Here is an 18,433-nt window from a genome sequence, read left to right on the forward strand (position 1 = left end):
TTCCAAGCTTTTTATTTATTTTTTGTTTGGAAACAAAGTCTCACTTGGTTTCCCAGAGTCTCACTATGTTGCTGAGACTGTCCTCATACCTGTGATCCTTTGTCTCAGCCTCCCAAGTACTAAAATTAATATGTATGCCACCACACCCAGCAATTTTTCATCTTTTTTTAGGTGTATATTCATTAAAAAGAAAGGTAAAAATTATAACACTCTGTTTTAGACTTCACCAAGATTTTCAAGTGTTCTACAGTGGCTTATACTACCTTTATAGCTAAAAACTTTTTTTTAACATTACTTGGGATTGTACCCAGGGGCATTCTACCTCAGAGATACATCCCTTCCCATCCCTATTTTTATTCTTGATTTTGAAACAGGGTTTCACTAAGTTGCAGAAGACCTCAATAAGTAGCTGAGGCTGGCCACAAACCTGCAATCCTCCTGGTTCAGCCTCCCAAGTAACAAGCATGTGCCAACATGCTTGGCTTAGAGAGAAACATTTAGACACATTTTTCAATAATCAGGACAGCCTCCAGTAGAGTTCCAGAGTAAACTAAAAGGATCCTGGGGCTCTAAACTGGCCTGAGATAGGACATGCCAGGTAGGTAAGACACAGCTACTGACTATGTGGTGACGGAGGCTCTTTCTTTCACGTTCTCGGAATGTTCGGTGGAAAGAGGCGATGTTCCTGTCAAATCTCTCAGAGTGTCTCCCCAAAAATTCTCTCACATCTTCGATGGTTTTCAGGGAAAAGGGATCTGAGGGTGCTGGAGGCTCTTCTGAAAAAGAGACAGAGGGTCAGGCTGGCTGAAGCCTTTGGTGTTTCATGATGCGGGAAGTGCCACATCCCTTGTCCTGCTCCCAGAGGGTCTAGAGTTGGAGATGGAAATGTCTTTACTTCAAGATACTGCCACAACAGCTCAGTTATGGGAAAGCCTGGGGTCCAGAGAGCCTGGCCCGCTTGAGTCCTTTTCCTGGGGCAACACCAATGCTATCTCGTAAGGTGGCTGTGACCTGTGGGGCTCAGGTTGACAGAAGCCTTGACTCCTGATAACAAAGGCTTCAGAATACATTTGTTACATGAATTGTTATCTCAGATTACTGGAGCAACTGAAGTTATTATTCTTTAAAAATAATGAGATCTCACAATGGTGAGGTGGGGTGGGTAAGAGTGCTGTAAGAGCAAATCTAAAGCAGAGCCACAAGACTACTGCTTTGTACAGCCAATGGGCAAACACTCACATCAAAGGTCTATGTGAATGGCACCTCCTACAGCTGTGTAACATCCAACCTGGACAACTGCACGCAGCAGCCTAATCCATACCTCCTTTTCTAAGTTCTGGAATGGGGGCTATTAATACTTATGCAGATTTCTAGTGGGTTCTTCAATGTTTTCTGTAATGTTTAACCTGTAACAGCTATGCCAAGAAAAAGTTCAACACATATATTTCTCTAAGTAAGGAGAAATGGGTTTTCTCCCAGAATACCTGAACTCTCTCTCTTTTCCAAAGGATGGGCTATACACAGGATGCTGAAACTTTCTTCTTTTTCATTGTAGAAAGTTTCTTCAAAAAGAATGGGCACTGAGAGAAGACAGGCAAAACCAGCTCCTAATTTAATCCTGTTTCCTTGTATAAAGACATCCTGGAACAAGAAAGTCATCACTTACCAGTAGCTGGGGGGCGACTTCTAACCCCTCTCAGCTTAACCCCCCCCCCCGGCCGCCGCCCATACAACGCTTAACCAGACCTTGCCACCCCACTCAGCATGGGCTTGCTGAGCACATACACTAATAAGTGAGTGGCAGGAAGCCACTGACCTGGAGCGGGCCTCCTCTCCCTGCCACGGTGCTGCAGGCCTATGCACAATCCCCAGGGAAAACCACTGCCCAGCCCCAGTGGTGTGGCCTGCTCCCCTAGCCCTGCAGCGCTAGCTACAGATGAAATCTTCCCCTCTCAGACCTACCACCTCCATCGGAGAAGTAAAAAGAACATATGCCTCAAATGACCATAAACAATGAACTGACATGATGTGACACTGACAGGGTGCGCTAGAAAGACTAAGTGTCCCTGCCACACCATGCCTACCTAAAAGCCTGTCATCTAACCATGAGGAAGCATCAGACAGACCCTCGCCAGAGTGAGTCTGTGTGAGTGCAAAACAAAGCAGGCCAACCTCAATGCTGAGGAACTGTTTCAAATTAAAGAAACAAAAAAGACTAACAACCAAACACATTGTTTGTCCTGGATCTTAGAAAAAAAGCATCATTCCTGGCTATAAAGGGGTATGGTAAATGTATACAAGGATGGTGGTGGGGAACATTCTATCAGTGCATTGCAGTTATGGAAGAGAATGGAAGTTTTTAGGAAATATATACTGACCTGTCTTGGGTAAAGTATCTGCAACTTACTCTCACAAAGTTCAGGGGGGAAAAATAATGGTGTATTGAATGAGAGTGACCAAACAAGCGTGGCACAAATGGGAACTGCTGGCCAGTCTGGGAAGGATGTGTGAGGGATCCCTGTATTTAACCCAACTTTCTGTGGGCCTGAAATTATTGCAAAACAAAAAGGTTTAAATACTAAAATAATCAGCCCTGGTATCCAATTTGTGGCCCAGAAACTAAGGGACTTTTGAGGGCCCTGGAAAGAAGCAGCTCACTCTGACATGGACCTGGCTGAGGAGAGATGGACCAGCGGCCTCCCCTGACAAACCCCTCCAAGGACACAGCCTGGTCCCAAACACTACTGCCTGGCATCGCCTCTTTCCCCAGGGCCCCACACAGGCAGGCAAATCCAGCTCCTCCCACAGGGCAGCTCTGTGCATGTCGAAGCAGACACTTAACCCAGGCTATATGAAAGCCTGAGAAACAGGATTCTCTTCCTCCCCCGTCCCAAAATACAGTGAAAACCCAAGAAATAAATACCTTTCCATTTAAGGTCTGGAAATGTCCTTCCACTGGTATCAAAATGTAGGACTCAAATTGACAAGAGGACTGAACGCTGCTTGTCAGGCTTCCTTTACAGGGCACTAAGACCTGGAAAAATAATGCGAGTGAGCACTAGAGAAAGGAGTGGTTTACCGCATCTGCAGCACTGAGTGGCTCCAAAGATGCTCCCTGGAATTGCTGTGGGGACCTGCCAGGAGAGAGGCTAGCATGCTTGCCAAAATGGCCACAGCTGCTGACTACTCAGTTCTTTCACATGATGCTCCCATGCCAGGCAGAGGGGAGAACAAGGACAGCACAAGTCCTTTTCTATCCCAGGACTTGGAGACCAGTGGGCTCACTCCACTTGCAAGGTCCTCCCCGTAGCTTCCCACCCTAGGCCCCCCTACTCCCAATAGTCCAGCTAAGACCTGACAAGCTTAGGAATGAGAGGAGACAAAGAGAGAAGAGCTTAGAGAATAGGCAAGTGGGAAACAAAAAAATCACACACAATCCCACCACCAGAAAGATAAACTCCTCACTCTGAAGACAGTTCCCTTCTAGTCTTTTTCTAAACTTAGTTGTGATTACAGTTGGTAAGGACCCATTAGGGGCCAGAGACAAGCTTTCCCATCACAGGCTGCCATGTCCACTAGAGTTATCTTAGGGGGCCAGTCTCTCACTGTGGGGCAAGTTTAATCTAAAACATGCAAAGTGAGTTTTGGTCAGATCACGACCACCATGCTGACCAGAAACCCGCTTGTCAGCACACAGGGACAATGGGAAGGAGCTCCCTTCCCTGGGCAACAGTGTGCAGACCTGTGCTTAGCTGGGGGGACTCACCTTGAACAGAAATCTCTCAGACTTGAGTGTACCTAAAAGGAAGATGACCAAGGCGGAGAAGCCCTACAGAGCCTGACTCATACTGCAGTAGAGCAGCCTGGCTCCCTGGTGGTATGCTTCCCAGCCATGGGCTGAACAAAGGACCACTCCTTTCATTCCTTGGCTCCAACACGTACAAAGTAGTGCATGAGAAATGAGAGTGCCTGGCACTGGCACCGGATGTGTGAGGAGCATGAGGCAAGGCTGCAAGACACGCTCAGCCCAGTGCCTGACATGTAACCTGACCCTGGAGGGGCGCTGCCCTCACTGGGATCAGAGCTGGTCCTCTTCCTCTCTCAGCAGGCTCTTAAAGCAGCGCAGAGTCCTTAAGAGTCACCACCAAGCTAGGGCAGTGGTACACACCTATAATCCCAGTACTTGGTAGGTGAGACAGGAGGATCAAAGGTTTGAGGCCAGTCTAGGCAACTTAATGAGACCCTGTTTCAAAATAAAAACTAAATAAGGCTGAGTGTGTAGCTAAGAGGAAGTATGTTCCTGGGTTCAATCCCTAGTACCACCCAAAAAAAAAAAAAAAATCCACCAGAAATTGATCCCGGCTGAGTCATCCATTAGATGTTACATGGCTACCAGTTAAGGAGCTGGTTCTACCCGAAGGCCCCATCCAAAGCTATTACTTGATAACTCAAATGAGCAATATGAGAAATAATTAAGTTTTAGGGGATATCATAGAAAATGGCAGAATAGGAAGCTCCAGGGGCCGGGCCCTCCACACAAACTATCATTAAGCTTGGGGGATAGGGGGAAACTATGAGAACAATCTGGAACTGTGGCCCCTGTCCTACACCGACAGCAACCAAAACAATGCCTGGCTATGTTCAGGGAGGGCTGCTGTTACCATCCCCTCCTTTGCCCTGCCCTGGATGGGGGAATAGCGACCACATTCCAAGAGGGGCAGCGGGAGCAGGGTGCGCTCACCAAGATCTTCATAGGAGTGGAAACATGATAAAATGGACACCTCATCCCGACAACCTTGCTTTAACAACTGTGAACATCTGCAAGAGTCTTGCACTCTCCAAGGTGAGAACAGAGGTCTGTTTAGCAGTGTCATCTTAAACAGGCTTATGTAATTCTGAGCCGGGGCCCCATTTCTTGGGTATTACTACATGCCAGGCACTGTACTAAGTGGTTAATATAACTATCACCCCCAATAACTACCCAGGTAGGTAGTTTCTGCATTATCCCCATTTCACAGAAAAGGAAATTGAGGCTCAGTAGAATTAAGTAACTTGTCCAGGGTCACACAGTGAGTGGGTGGCAGGGACTTGATTCAAACTCTGGCCGCCTTGCTAACCACCACCCCATCCTGCTGCCTCGTGGAGGCCAGTGCTGGAAGCAGGGCCCAGTGCCTGCTGGAGTTCCCTCTGCAGAGCCACCAGGACATGGCATCTGGAGCCTCAAGAGGAGCATCATGGGCTTCCCCAGGCAGGTGAAAGAGAGTGGTATGGCCTCTCTCCCCTCAGAGGCACACAAGTATTACAGCAGAAAAGGGGGCACTTGCTGTAGAGAGGAAAGAGGTGTCTATGAAAAGGTCTGTCCCTCAATAAACCAAGACTGAGTCAGATCAAGATGTCAATTTAACTACCAATTTCAGATACAGAGGGCATGTAAAGTATACCATATGACCACAACTGGCAAAAGGCAAAAGGAAAAGGAGGAAAAAGAGGGGGGAAAGGAAGCTATGATGTTGTGTGATGGTGCATATGTGTGCTGGAGACTGAATCTATGGTTTCCCCCACCTTTCCTGTTTGAAACAGGGTCTAAGTTACTATACAATGGCCTAGCATCTGCAATCCTCCCGTCTCAGCCTCCCAGATACTGGATTACAGGCAAGTGACATGCCTGGCATGGAAGATATAATACTTAAAAACCTTAAGACTAAGTCGGGCATGGTGGCCCAACTTGTAATTCCAGTACTTGAGAGGCTGAGACAGGAGGGTTGCAGGTTCGCAGCCAGCCTCAGCTACTTAGTGATGCCCTCTGCAATTTAGTGAGACCTTGTTTCAAAATAAAGAAAAAGCCGAGTGTGGTGGCACACACTTGTAATCCCAGCATCCAGGAGTCTGAAATAGAAGGATCACAGTTCCTGAACAACCTCAGCTACTACTTAGTGAGGCCCTTTACAACTCAGTGAGAACCTGTTTCAAATAAAGGATAAAAAATAGGGCTGGAAGTGAACCTCGGAGGTAGAATGCCCCTGGGTTCTGTCCCCAGTATAGGGAAAAAAAAAAAAAATTAGGGCTGGAGGTGTAGACCACACAAAAAAGTACACTCCTAAAAATATTTACAGATAAAATGATATGTCTAACTTATATGTTTCTGGGATTTGCTTAAAAATAAACCAGGGTCTCAGAGTAGACAAAGATAAATTTTGACTGGCCACTAAATTCCTGCTAAAATGGAAGCTGGGTGAAGGAATATGGGGCTCATTATGTTATTCTTCCTAATCTTGTAAGTTTGAAATTAAATGTCATAATCTGAATTCTGGGGGGTCCTAGGGATTGAACCCAGATGCATTCTGCCTCCAAACGACACCTCAGCACTTTTTATTTTTTCCTACCTCCAAACTATACCCCAACACTTTTTATTTATTTTCTTCTGTTTTGAAATAGGATCTTGCTAGGCTGCTGAGGCTGGTGTTGAACCGGAGATCCTCTTATCTCAGCTTCCCAAGTACTGGGGTTTAAGTCTAACTGTGCCCGGCTATGAAATTTTAAATAAAAATTAAAATAAAGGGACCCCTTGGGTATCAGCTTATAAATAAAAAACAACCTTAAGGCTCCAAGGTGACTTTGTAGCTGCACAAAAAATGTAGCTCACACTGATTACAAAAAGACTCTGGAGACAAGAGAGCAGATCCCACTCATCCTGGAGGTATCTAATGCCTGAACAAAGGCTAAGAGAGACCCCCGCTCTGGCTTCTACCCTATCCTAAACACAGGTGGCTATTTTTTTTTTTTTTTTTTGGGTGGTACTGGGTATGGCACCCAGAGGCTTTTTACCTCCAGGCTATACTCCCAGACCTTTTTTATATTTTATGGAAACAGGGTCTCACTAAGTTGCTGAAAGCCTCACTAAGTAACTAAAGCTGGCTTTGAACCTGCACGATCCTCCTGTCTCAGCCTCCCGAGCGCGGAGACCACCATGCCCGGCCTCACAGGTGGCTATTCTAGAGGGCCTTCATCTAGCTTTTGCGGGACCAGGAACTACTGAGGTGCTCAGAAAACTTCACCCCAAATGTGACTGAACCCCTGTTTTTTTGGTGGTACTGAGAGTGGAACCCAGGGGCCTTCTACCTCCATACCTCCACGCTATACTCCCAGACTTATTTTTTTTTTATACTTTATTTGGAAACAGGGTCTCACTAAGTTGCTGAGAGCCTCACTAAGTAGCTGAGACTGGCTTTGAACCTGCACAATCCTCCTGTCTCAGCCTCCCAAGAGCAGGAATTACAAGTGTCCGACACCACGCCCGGCATGATTGAACCCTGTTTGCTTGTTTACCCACACCTCCACCTCCCCAGCTTGAACAACACATGGCCAGCTCCTGCTGTACTGTGCCCACTGCCAAGCACCCTTCCTGATTATGTAGCCCATGGTCACTGGGTGAAGAACTCCCCTCCTCCACTTTTCTGACAGACATAAAAAGGAGCTCCAGTTCCTGTCACTCCAAAGGTGAGAGGCCCCTCCTCCCCGGAGCATTTCACTGAAAGTGGAAGACAAGAGTCTAGGTGGTGACCAATCCATCTCCACAGGAGTTCTGCTGAGACAGGGGTGAGGATGCCCACCCAGAAGCAGGAGGCAACACAGCCATGAGGTGCCAGGGAGGTGGGTCTCCCATGAGGGAGCTAGAGCACTCCTGGAACAGACCTCAGGGGGTCTAGACAGCCGTGGAACACAAAGTGTACAATCCCCGCGTGCACCATAAGCTGGGGACCCACTCATTTCAAAGTTTAACAATACAACTTTAACCCCTTTATAAATATTTTTTAAATAAACAACTAAAGAAAAGAATGCAGAAACAAAATCCTGTATCAGTGACACCTTTTCCAGGGAATCCTCCTGACTCCTCCTAACTGGGTTACGCACTTCACAGGGGCCCTTGACAACTTCTGCCTTATACTCATTCTTCTAGCCTGGAATGGACTGCTTCTGGAATTCCCTGAACACTCCCTATATCCCCCACCCCCATCCACATAACCCTGGAAACATAGCTTAATGCCTAGCATATAACAGATGTTCACAGCAGAGATCTGTTGGATGGATCCTTTGAACTAGAATGTGAATCTCAGTGTCCTTAGCTGAGCTGAATGTCAGCTTCTGGGAACTCAGATGACATATTGCTAGGTTCCCAAGTTAGCCCCTAAAGCCTAAAAAACCTATAATTAAAGGACATCAGTAGCTAGGCATGATGGCGCAGGTCTGTAACCCCAGTATTTTAGAGGTTGAGATAGGAGGATTACAGGTCAATTTAGGGAGGTCCCCCCAAATGTAGTGAAACCTGTTTCAAAATAAAAAATAAAATAGGGCTGGGAATGTAGCTCAGAGGTAGAATTACCCTGGGTTTAATTTCCAGTACCACAAAAAAAAAAAAAAGATCAATAAAAAGATTATACTAGTTGAGTGTGGTGGCGCACACTTGTAATCACAGCATTTGGGAGGCTGAGACAGGAGGATCCCAGTTCTCAGACACCCTCAGCTACTTAGTGAGGTTCTTTGCAACTCAGGGACCCTGTTTCAAAATAAAGAATAAATAGGCTGGGGGTGTTGCTCAGAGGTAGAATGCGCCTCCATCTCCAGTACCGCAAAAAAAAAAAAAAAAAAAAAAACCAATTTCCTCCTTTTGTTACTTTTATCTTTCCTCACCCACACGCTAGTTTCCTCTATGAGCTTCTCTCATTCCAGTTACAGCACCGCCCCTGTAGGTTTTTGAAGTTGTGGCCTGCATTACAGAAGAATGTTCCCTTTGGGAAAGGCCTTTCAAAGCTATGTATGAGTTTGCACACCCCCTCTTCCCTTCATCTAAAGGAGTGAACACTTACCTTGAAGGTGAGGACGCCCAAGGCCATGACTTCTGCCCTCAAAAAGTCCTCATGGTCAAAAAAATAAATTAGAAACAGAGGGCACCCAGAGACCGCAGCACCATCTAGGGGACTCCACCAAGGGGCATGATTCGTCACAAAGGGGACGAGAAGGGTTACACTCTGGGCTGCTTGAGGAGGCCAGCTCACTCCTGGCTGCTCATTGACACAACAGGATTGACGTAGAGCCAGCTTCCTGCAAAGTTCACCTCAGTCTACCACACTGTGGCATCAGCCACACCTAAGGACACCCCTCAGGACCAATGCACTCACAATGCCGTGGATTTGGGCCACCTTGCTGCACAAGTCAGGACGCCACTTCTGAAGAGCCAGATAGAAAGGATTTTTCAGGAGATCTTCATCATACAGAGCCATATGGACTTCAGAGCAGTCAAAGTGAGTATCCTGGGACAATAGAGGAAGAGCAGTGAATACCCACCTTCAGATTCATACATAACACACAGAAGTCTTCATCTGGCTCCTTCTTTCCTTTCTTTCTTTCTTTCCTTCCTTCTTTCTTTTCCTTCCTTCCTTTCTTTCTTTCTTTCTTTCTTTCTTCCTTTTTTTTTTTTTTGTGGTACTGGGGTTCCTGGAAGCCCTTCTACCTCCAGGCTACACTCCCAGACCTGTTTTATACTTTTTTTAATTTTTGGAAACAGGGTCTCTTAAGCCAGCGCGGCTGGCTTCGATCCTGCATGATACTCCTGTCTCTGCTTCCCAAGTGCGGGGATTACAAGCATGCGCCACCACACCCACATCATCTGGCCATTTCTAACATGCATTTTTGACACATATTTATTCTGCTCCACACTCTTACCACTCCATCAGGGATTGTCAAATATGATCCACCAATTTCCAGATGACTCATTTATTGTTTAAATGTGTAAACAGTTCAAAAGATCTTGTTAAACTCTAACAGTGAACAAATGACTATTTTCTGAACATCCTACATGACCATAATTATGACATTCTAAAGATGCTCCTGGACTTTTTTTTTTTTTTTTTGTACTAGGTTTTGAACCCAGAGGCATTCTACCTCCATGCTATACTCCAACCCTTTTTATTTTTAAACAGGGTCTCAATAAGGTACTAAGGGTCTCACTAGGTTGCTGAGGCTGACTTCAAACCTATAGCCCTCCTGTTTCAAGCCTCCCAAGTACTAGGAATACCCAGCTATCATGTTTTTTGTTGTTGTTGTTGTTTATTTGTGGTTTGGGGGGGTGTTTTGTTTTTGTTTTTGTTTTGTTTTTTGCTGTTGGGGAATTGAATCCAGAAGCTTTCCACCTCCAAGCAAAATCCTTAGCCTGATTTTATTTATTTGGAAACAGGGTCTCATGAGGTTGCTGAGAGCCTATGTTGCCCAGGCTAGCTTTGAAATAGCAATCTTTCTGTCTCAGCCTCCCAAGTACTAGGTTATAAGCATGTGCCACCATTCCTGGCTATTATTTTTTATTTTGAAACAGGGTATCACCAAGTTGCAGAGGACCTCACAAAGTTATTGAGGCTGGCAGCAACCTGAGATCCTCCTCTCCTAGCCTCCCAAGTATGGAGATTACAGGCATGCACTACCATGCCCAGTTATGTGTCTCTGTTTTTTGTTTTTTTGAGACAGGGTCTTACTATGTTGTCCAAGCTGGTCTTGAACTGGGCTTAAGTGATCCTCCCACCTTTGCTTCCAAAGTAGCTGGAACTACAGATGTGAGCTACTAGGCCTGTCTATTCATGTACTTTTTTTTTTCTTTTTTGAAACTTAATGATTTATTGCAAAAATATACAATGCTTCATAAATTTGTGTGTCACCTTTGTGCAGATCTATACTAATCTTCTATCAGTCTAATTTTAGTATATGTGCTGCCAAAGTGAGCACTACTTATGTACTTTTTGTGTATATGTTACTGGGTATTGAACCCAGAGGTGTTCAACCTCTGAGCTATATTCCCAGCCCAATTTTTTATTATTTTATTCTTTATTTTGAAACAAGGTCTCACTGGAGCCAGGTGTGGTGGCTCATGCCTGTAATTCCAGTACTTGAGAGGCTAAGACAGGAAGATCACAGGTTTGCGGCTAGCCTCATCTATTTAGTGAGGCCCTCTGCAACTTAGTGAGACCCTGTTTTAAAATAAAGAATTAAAAAAAAAATAGGGCTGGGGTGTAGCTAAGAGGTTCTAGAATGCCCCTGGCTTCAACCCCCAGTATCAAAGGAAAGAAAAGAAAAAGAAACAGGGTCTAAGTTGCAGAGGGCCTCACTTAAGTTGCTGAGGCTGGCCACGAATCTGTGATCTTCCTATCTCAACCTCCCAAGTACTGGGATTACAAGTGTGCACCACCACACCTGGCCTCATGTTTTTTTGGTTTGGTTTGGTTTGGTTTTTTGGTACTGGGAATGGAACCCAGGGGCATTCTAACTCCAAGCTACACCCCCAAACCTATTTTTTTATTCTTTATTTGAAACAGGGTCTCACTGAGTTGCAAAGGGCCTCACTAGGTAGCTGAGGCTCTCCTTAAACTGTGATCCTCCTGTCTCAGCCTCCCAAATGCTGGGATAACAAGCCCACCATGTGCCACCATGCCTGGCTCTGCCTCATACACTTCTGACAAAATATTTTAAGCTCTACTTAAGTGCTAGAAAATAAAGCAAATCTAGCCAGGTGTGGTGGCACATGCTTGTAATCCCCGCGCTTGGAAGGCTGAGACAGGAGGATCGCACGGGTTTGAAGCCAGCCTCAGCTACTTAGTGAGGCTTTCTGCAACTTAGTGAGACCCTGTTCCCAAATAAAAAATATTAAAAAAAAGGTCTGGGAGTATAGCCTGGAGGTAGAAAGCCTCTGGGTTCGTCCCCCAGTACCACCAAAAAAAAAAAAAAAAAAAGAAAAGAAAAAAAAGAAAAGAAAAGAAAGCAAATCGACTACCCAAAACTTAGCATTTTGCTGTATTTGCCTCAATTTTTAAGAAATAAAGTATATCGGAGAAACTGGGATTCACCTTTAGATGCCCCATCCCATTCCCTCCTCTCCTTTCAAAGGCAACTATTACCATAAAGTTAATGTCTATCTTGCCTATGTTTTTATGGCTTTATTTATTTTGGTGGTACTGGGGGTGGAACCCAGGTGCTTTTCTACCTCCAGGCTATACTCCTAGACCTGTTTTATAATTATTTGGAAACAGGGTCTTACTAAGTTGCTGAGAGGATCACTAAGTAGCTGACAATGGCTTCGAACGACTACGCCCGGCTTATGACTTTAATACTTACGTAGTCAAATATAATAAAAAGTATTGCTTTGTGGGCTTCAAATATATCACATCCTAATACAATTCTGGAACATACCCTTTTCAATCAACATTAAGTTTTCTATCCATGCTGAGCCACAGAGATCATATTCCTTCACTAATTCCTGCTATACAGTATTATTCTAAGTGAATATGTCGCAATTTATCTTGTATCCAAAATTTAAGTTGCCTTCGGGTTTTCAGAGTTACAATCAATGGTGCAACGAAGTCTTATAGGCCTAGCTGAGTGTGTTCCTTGAACACATATGGAAGCCTGCCCACAAGAGAGGAACTAAAGGGTGAGTTCATCTACAGCTTTGGCAGACACTGGCAACACTGGACCACTTTCTACCCCCACTCTCCTTCCTCAGGTCACATAACCAACATCTGCATATCATCATATTTTTTTTCCAGTGCTGGGAATTAAACCTAGGGCCTCACATATGCTAGGCAAGCACTCTACCACTGAACCACATTACCAGCCACTATTTCATTTCTATCAGTCTGCACTATGATCTGAATGTTTATATTCCCCAAAAGTTCACATGTTGAAATCATAACCCCTTTGGATGATTCAAAGGTGAGCCCTTGAGTGGTGATTAGGTTAGAACAGAGACCCCAAGAATGACATTAGTGCTCTTATAAAAGAGGACTGAGAGAACTTCTTGGCTCCTTCTGCCATGTGAGTTACATAGAGAAGACACTATGGACCACAAAGCAGGCCCTCATCAGATACCGAATCTGCTGTGGCTTGACCTTGTACTTCCCAACCTCCAGAACTGAGAAATATATAAGATACCCGACCTATGGTATTTTATTATAGTAGTCTACTGGACACATCTGTGAATATAAATGGGATTCCAATATCTCCTCTAGTGAAGTCAGAGAAATGAAAATTAAATGAAGTTGAACATCATTTCTTTATAAATTGCTTTATGTCATATACCTACTTTTATCCTGGGATGTTGGCCTTTGTCTTATGGTATATAGATTTTTTTAATATCTTGATGCTAAAATATGTTATAAATATCTTCTTCCAGCCTCTGACTTGGCTTTACTTTGGGATGGCAAAAAGATGGAGTGGCAGCTGTCTAGCTATTCTGTGCAGCCTGGCCTTTAACTTAAGATCCTTCTATCTCAGTGTGGACCGAGATTACAGGCTCACACCACTTCTTCTAGCTATGACTGTCTTTTATTTTTCCAAATGGATATTTTCAGAAATAGCTTTTTTTCTTTTTATAAAATCTTTTTTTTCTTTTCTTTTTTTAAGTTTGTGTATCTATTTTTTTTTATTGGTGTACTGTATTCATACATTATAATGGTATAAGGAAAATACTTTTGTAGACATACATGCACACATCGCCCAGTTAGCCCCTACCCGATCCCCACCCCGTTACCTCCCCATCCCTTCTTCCCATGCTTGGCTTAGTGGTTGACATCTAGTTTTATAGCGATTTATCCAATATTAACGATGATAATCTCACATAACAGTTTCATTTGTCTGATACCAAGCTTTAGATGACTTAAAGATAACATTTCAATATTTCTTTTTGCTTTCTTTCTTACCAGAGAATATTTTTTTCTTTTTTTTTAGGTGAAACTATCATAGATTTATTCATTTATTTTTCAGAAAAAATCTATTCTGATATGGAATATGGACTCTAGATACCCAAAACAATCTCGAAGAAGAACAAAGCTAGATGTATATTTTCTGATTTCAAACCAATTTAAAGCTACAATAATTGAAACAGTGTAGTACTGTTCTAAAGGCAGATATATAAACCATTGGAGTTAAATAAAAGCCTAGAGATAAATTCTTCCATATATTGTCAAGTTATTTTTGACAAGGTTTCCATGAACATTTGGTGGGGGAAATACTAATCTTTTAACTAAATATTGTTGAAAAATAATAATTACATGAAAAAGAATAAAATTGGACCCTTACCTAACACCATATACAAATATTAACTCAAAATAGATAAAAGACCTAAATATAAATCTTAAGACTATAAACTTTTTAGAAGAAAATATGGGTCATAAAACCTCACAACATTGAAATTGGCAGTGATTTCTTGGAGTGATTCTAAGTGGTTTGCCTCTGAATGTCACTTGGCCCTTTGTTTTTGTTGCCTTTAAGATTCTCTGCTTGGCTTCCACATTGGTCATTTTGACAATTATGTGGCATGGGGATCCTCTTCTCTGATCCTCTCTAACAGGGAGTTCTATAAGTTTCCTGGACCTGTGTATCGACCTCTTGCTCTATGTTTGGAAAATTTTCTGCTATTACTTCCTTGAAGAGATTGTTGATCCCTTTGGTTTCACCTTCTTTTCCCTCCTCTATTCCAATTATTCTTAGGTTAGCTCTCTTAAAATGGGCCCATATTTCTTCAATGTCAGATTCCTGCTGTCATATTTTTTTTCCTAGATTAGAAACTATGGGTTCATTTTTGGATTGATCTTCTTCTAAGAGCGAGATTCTACTCTCCATGTGGTCTAATCGGTTGTTTGTACTTTGAATTGAGGCCTTTACTTCATTAATTGCATCCTTTATCTCTTTTTGGCTCTCTCTGAATTCTTTTCGAAACACCTCTATTATTTCTAGTTATTTTCCTGATTTGATCTTCTAGAAATCTCTGAATTTCTGTTTTATCAGGTTCTGATGTTGTGGGTTTGTGGGCATTCATTGCTCCATTGTTATTCCTCTTTCCCATGATTTCAGAAGTTTGTGGCTTCTCTGGGTTCTTCCCTTGGGTCACTATGACTTCACTTAAGGTGCTCTGGATCTCGAGTCTGTGGTATCTCGGTCCCCACTACTCCTTTACTAGGTTGTATTGCAGAGTCTCAGACCCTGGGAGTCAATCGAGGCTGCTTTAGACCATGGGGGTTGCCAGGTTAGGTGTTCTCCTATGGTATGATATCTCTGCCACCACCACTCCCCCACTGGGTCAAGTCCCTGGGAGTACAGTACTGGGATTTCTCCTCTAGGGGCCACAATTTGACTCACTGTTGTTGAGTGCGCAGATGGAGCTGTAGTGGACTTGGTGAATTCACTGCTGCTGCCGCCGATGGCAATATGGCGCCGCTGCCACGCCCTCTGCCGTGAGGCTGGCATATTTCTTTTCTGTTTTGAGCTCCGCTCTGAGTCCCTTAAGGGTGTGCTAAGCCCAGCCTCTGGGAGCTTTAGATGCTCCCTGCGCCGAGAAATCTGCCGAATCCTGCCCGGCTGTTCCGCAGCGGCTCATCTTGGCTCGCTGTCCGCCGCTCCTCTCTGGAGCCTGGTGGGCTGTTGAGTGCGTTGGTCTGGTGCCGTCCGGTGAGCTCACCGCTGCCGCCGGCAGTAAGCTGCTGCTGTCGCGTCCTCAGCCGTGAGGCCGGCGTATCTCCTCTTTGGCTCTGAGCTCCATTATGAGTTCCCTCCTCTCTGGAGCCTGATGCTGCAAGGGAAAATGGCGCCCACCGCTTTGCGCCGCGGCTCTGGCTACAGCACTGCGGTCTGGATTCTTTCTGGTGTCTCATTTTTCCAGCCCTCTTTTTCTCTGTCCCTTGTAATTACATTTTTTGTTTCTCTGCTGATGGTGTTTTCTGGCTATGAAAGGCGCTGATTTTGTGGTAATAGAGATTGGTTGTTTTTCTCCGTCGCCATCTTCCCGGAAGTCTCTTTTTATAAAATTTGATTTGTCAATTTTTACCTTTGTGATCAGTTGTTTTGGGGTCTTAGAAAACCTATGCTCATCTCTAGCATGCCCCTTTGCCATTCTCCCATCCCAAGTTGGAGACTATTTCTCTGGCCTTTGAATTTTAGCCAGAACTGTGGCCTGTTTCAACCCAGAGATAGAACTGAATGCTATTTGATTTCTGAGCATCAGTTTTAAGAGGCCTTGCAGATTCCTCTCATTCTCTGAGTAAGCCAAGAACAGCATGCTTGGGAACTCCATGTGGTAAAAGACCATGGGGAAAGAAACTCCAGGTAGTCCAGTGAGCACAGCCAAATTGCCAGCAGAACAAAGCAACAGGAGTGGGACCTGCAGACATGCCACCCAGCCAGCCACATAGCAGACAAGAATAGTGAAACTGGTGCAGTTGTAAGCTACTAAGTTTTAGGTTGGTTCAATCCTCAGTAGTGTAAATAAATAAATGAATACATACATACATACATACATACATACATACGTATATACATACATACATACGTAAGTAGATAGAAAAACAGAGCCAGGTGTTATGGTGCACACCTGTAATGCCAGTACATGGGAGGCTGAGTTAGAGGATTGCAAGTTCAAGGCCAGCCTCAGCAACTTAGTGAGATCTTGTTACAAAATTAAAAAAAAAAATAAGTCAGTTGTGGTGGCACACACTTGTAATCCCAGTACTTGGGAGGCTGAGACAGGAGGATCGCAGGTCGAAGCCAGCCTCAGCAACTTAAAGAGACCCTGTTTCCAAATAAGAAATAAAATTGGACGGCAATATATGTTGGAAGTAGAATGCCTTTTGGGTTCAATCCTTAGTACCACACACACACACACACAAATTAAAATTTAAAGGGGGTAGCTGGGGGTGTAGCTTGGAGGTAGAGTACCCCTGTGTTTAATCTCCAGTTCCCCCTCTAAAAAAAATAAAGAAAAAATATGCTTTATGAGAAATGATGATAAATATTTTTCTGGTTGTGGTTTGTCTGTTTGTTTACTGGTACTCAGGATTGAATCCAGGGACACTCTACCACTAACTTATCTCCTCAGCCCTTTTGAGTTTGTTTATGTGCTTATTTACTTACTTATTTTTGTGGTACTGGGGGATGGAACCCAAACCCATGGGCACTCCACCTCTGAGCTACATCCTCAGACCTTTTTATTTTTAATTTGAGATAGTCTCACTAAGTTTCCTAGGCTGGTCTCAAATTTGGAGTCCTGCTTCTGCCTCCAGAGTCACTGAAATTACAGAAGAACAACACTGAATCAAGCAAGAAGATAAACAAAGGCAAGCCAAATGCACACGCTTGCAATCCCAGTACTTGGAAAGCTGAGATAGGAGGACTGCGGGTTCATTAACAGCCTCAGCAACTTAGTGAGACCCTGTTTAAAAATGTAAAAAGTAGGACTGGGGGCATAGCTTAATGGTAGAATGTCCCTGGGTTCAATCCCTAGTACTACAAAAAATATATAATACACACATACACACACACACACACACACACACACACACACACACACATGCCAGGTATGGTGGTACATGCCTGTAGTACCAGTGCTTGGGAGGCTGAGATAGGAGGGTTAAAGGTTCAAGGCCAGCCTTGGCAACTTAGTGAGGCCCTGTTTCAAAAGAAGAAATAAAGTAGGTTTGGGGGTACAGCTCAGAAGTAGAACATCCCTGAATTCAATCCTTAGTGACAAAGACAAAAAATTATAAAAACAATTAAAATGTCACTAGAAATTTTTGTATGCTAAAGGTTCTGGGTTGGAGCCTAAAGTCTTCTCACCATTATAGAGAGCAAATTAGCAGCCATTAGGGGGCACCTTGAAAATTTACCCTTGGTAAAAATCAATGAATGAAATATAAATGAAAAATTGAATTTCTCTCTACAATGTTCCCTAATGCCTTCTTGGGAAAACACCAAAACCATATGAATATATGCATTATGAATTCTATCCTTTATGACTAATGATAAAAAAGCAGCCATTTGGGAGCAGCCCTGTTCTCAGCACTGTAGTAACTTCTATACGTCCTCTTCCCATTTTAATGTTCAAATGACTCCAGATAAGCAGATATCATTAGCCCCATGCTGCAGATGAAGAAACTGAGGTTCGGCTGTCTGACTCAAGATTACACAGATATAAGAATTTGTTCTAAAACTCATCCTTTAACCACTACGCCCAACATGTAAAGTAACTTGCCCGCAAAAGGGTTGTTTCATGAGCCAGAGATATACAGCAGCCATGTTTTATTTACCCAAATAGAAAAGTCCACAAGAAGCCATACAGGCTCCACATCAAATTTTCTTTGTCCAGCCAGACCTATCCTGACTGCAGATCTCCCTGGGGTCTGCCTGAAGGAGGCCCGTGAGCTCCCCATAAAACCTCTTAGGAAGAAGAGTAATCCTTTCCTTTTGGCCCAAGAGCTTTCAGAAATTCAGGTATTTGAAGTCAATTGTTACTAAAGCCCAGATAATCCTTTGTGAGTCTCCAACAGAACAACTGTGATTTTACCAGGACAGAGCCACAAGAAGACAACAGTCTTCTTGGTTCCTGACACCATTGGTTCTATGTGGC

The 18,433-nt window shown here is 43.8% G+C and overlaps 1 protein-coding gene across 1 annotated transcript in view; it reads right to left on the bottom strand.

The window, feature by feature from the left end:
* Positions 1-9,284, bottom strand: part of ANKRD27 (ankyrin repeat domain 27) — a gene marked incomplete at its 3' end in the record, with an annotated part of 47,230 nt that extends 37,946 nt beyond the window's left edge. The window contains exons 1-4 of the mRNA XM_080703544.1: positions 9,177-9,284; positions 2,924-3,034; positions 1,485-1,641; positions 622-776 (exon numbers count right to left, since the gene is read on the bottom strand). Coding sequence (XP_080559670.1) covers positions 622-776; positions 1,485-1,641; positions 2,924-3,034; positions 9,177-9,278 — 525 coding nt within the window. The 5' untranslated portion in view covers positions 9,279-9,284. The remainder of the gene's footprint in view (positions 1-621; positions 777-1,484; positions 1,642-2,923; positions 3,035-9,176) is intronic.
* Positions 9,285-18,433: the final 9,149 nt, after the last annotated feature.

This window comes from Muscardinus avellanarius, assembly GCF_963383645.1.
Source record: "Muscardinus avellanarius genome assembly, chromosome: 10".
Classification (NCBI taxonomy): Eukaryota; Metazoa; Chordata; class Mammalia; order Rodentia; family Gliridae; genus Muscardinus; species Muscardinus avellanarius.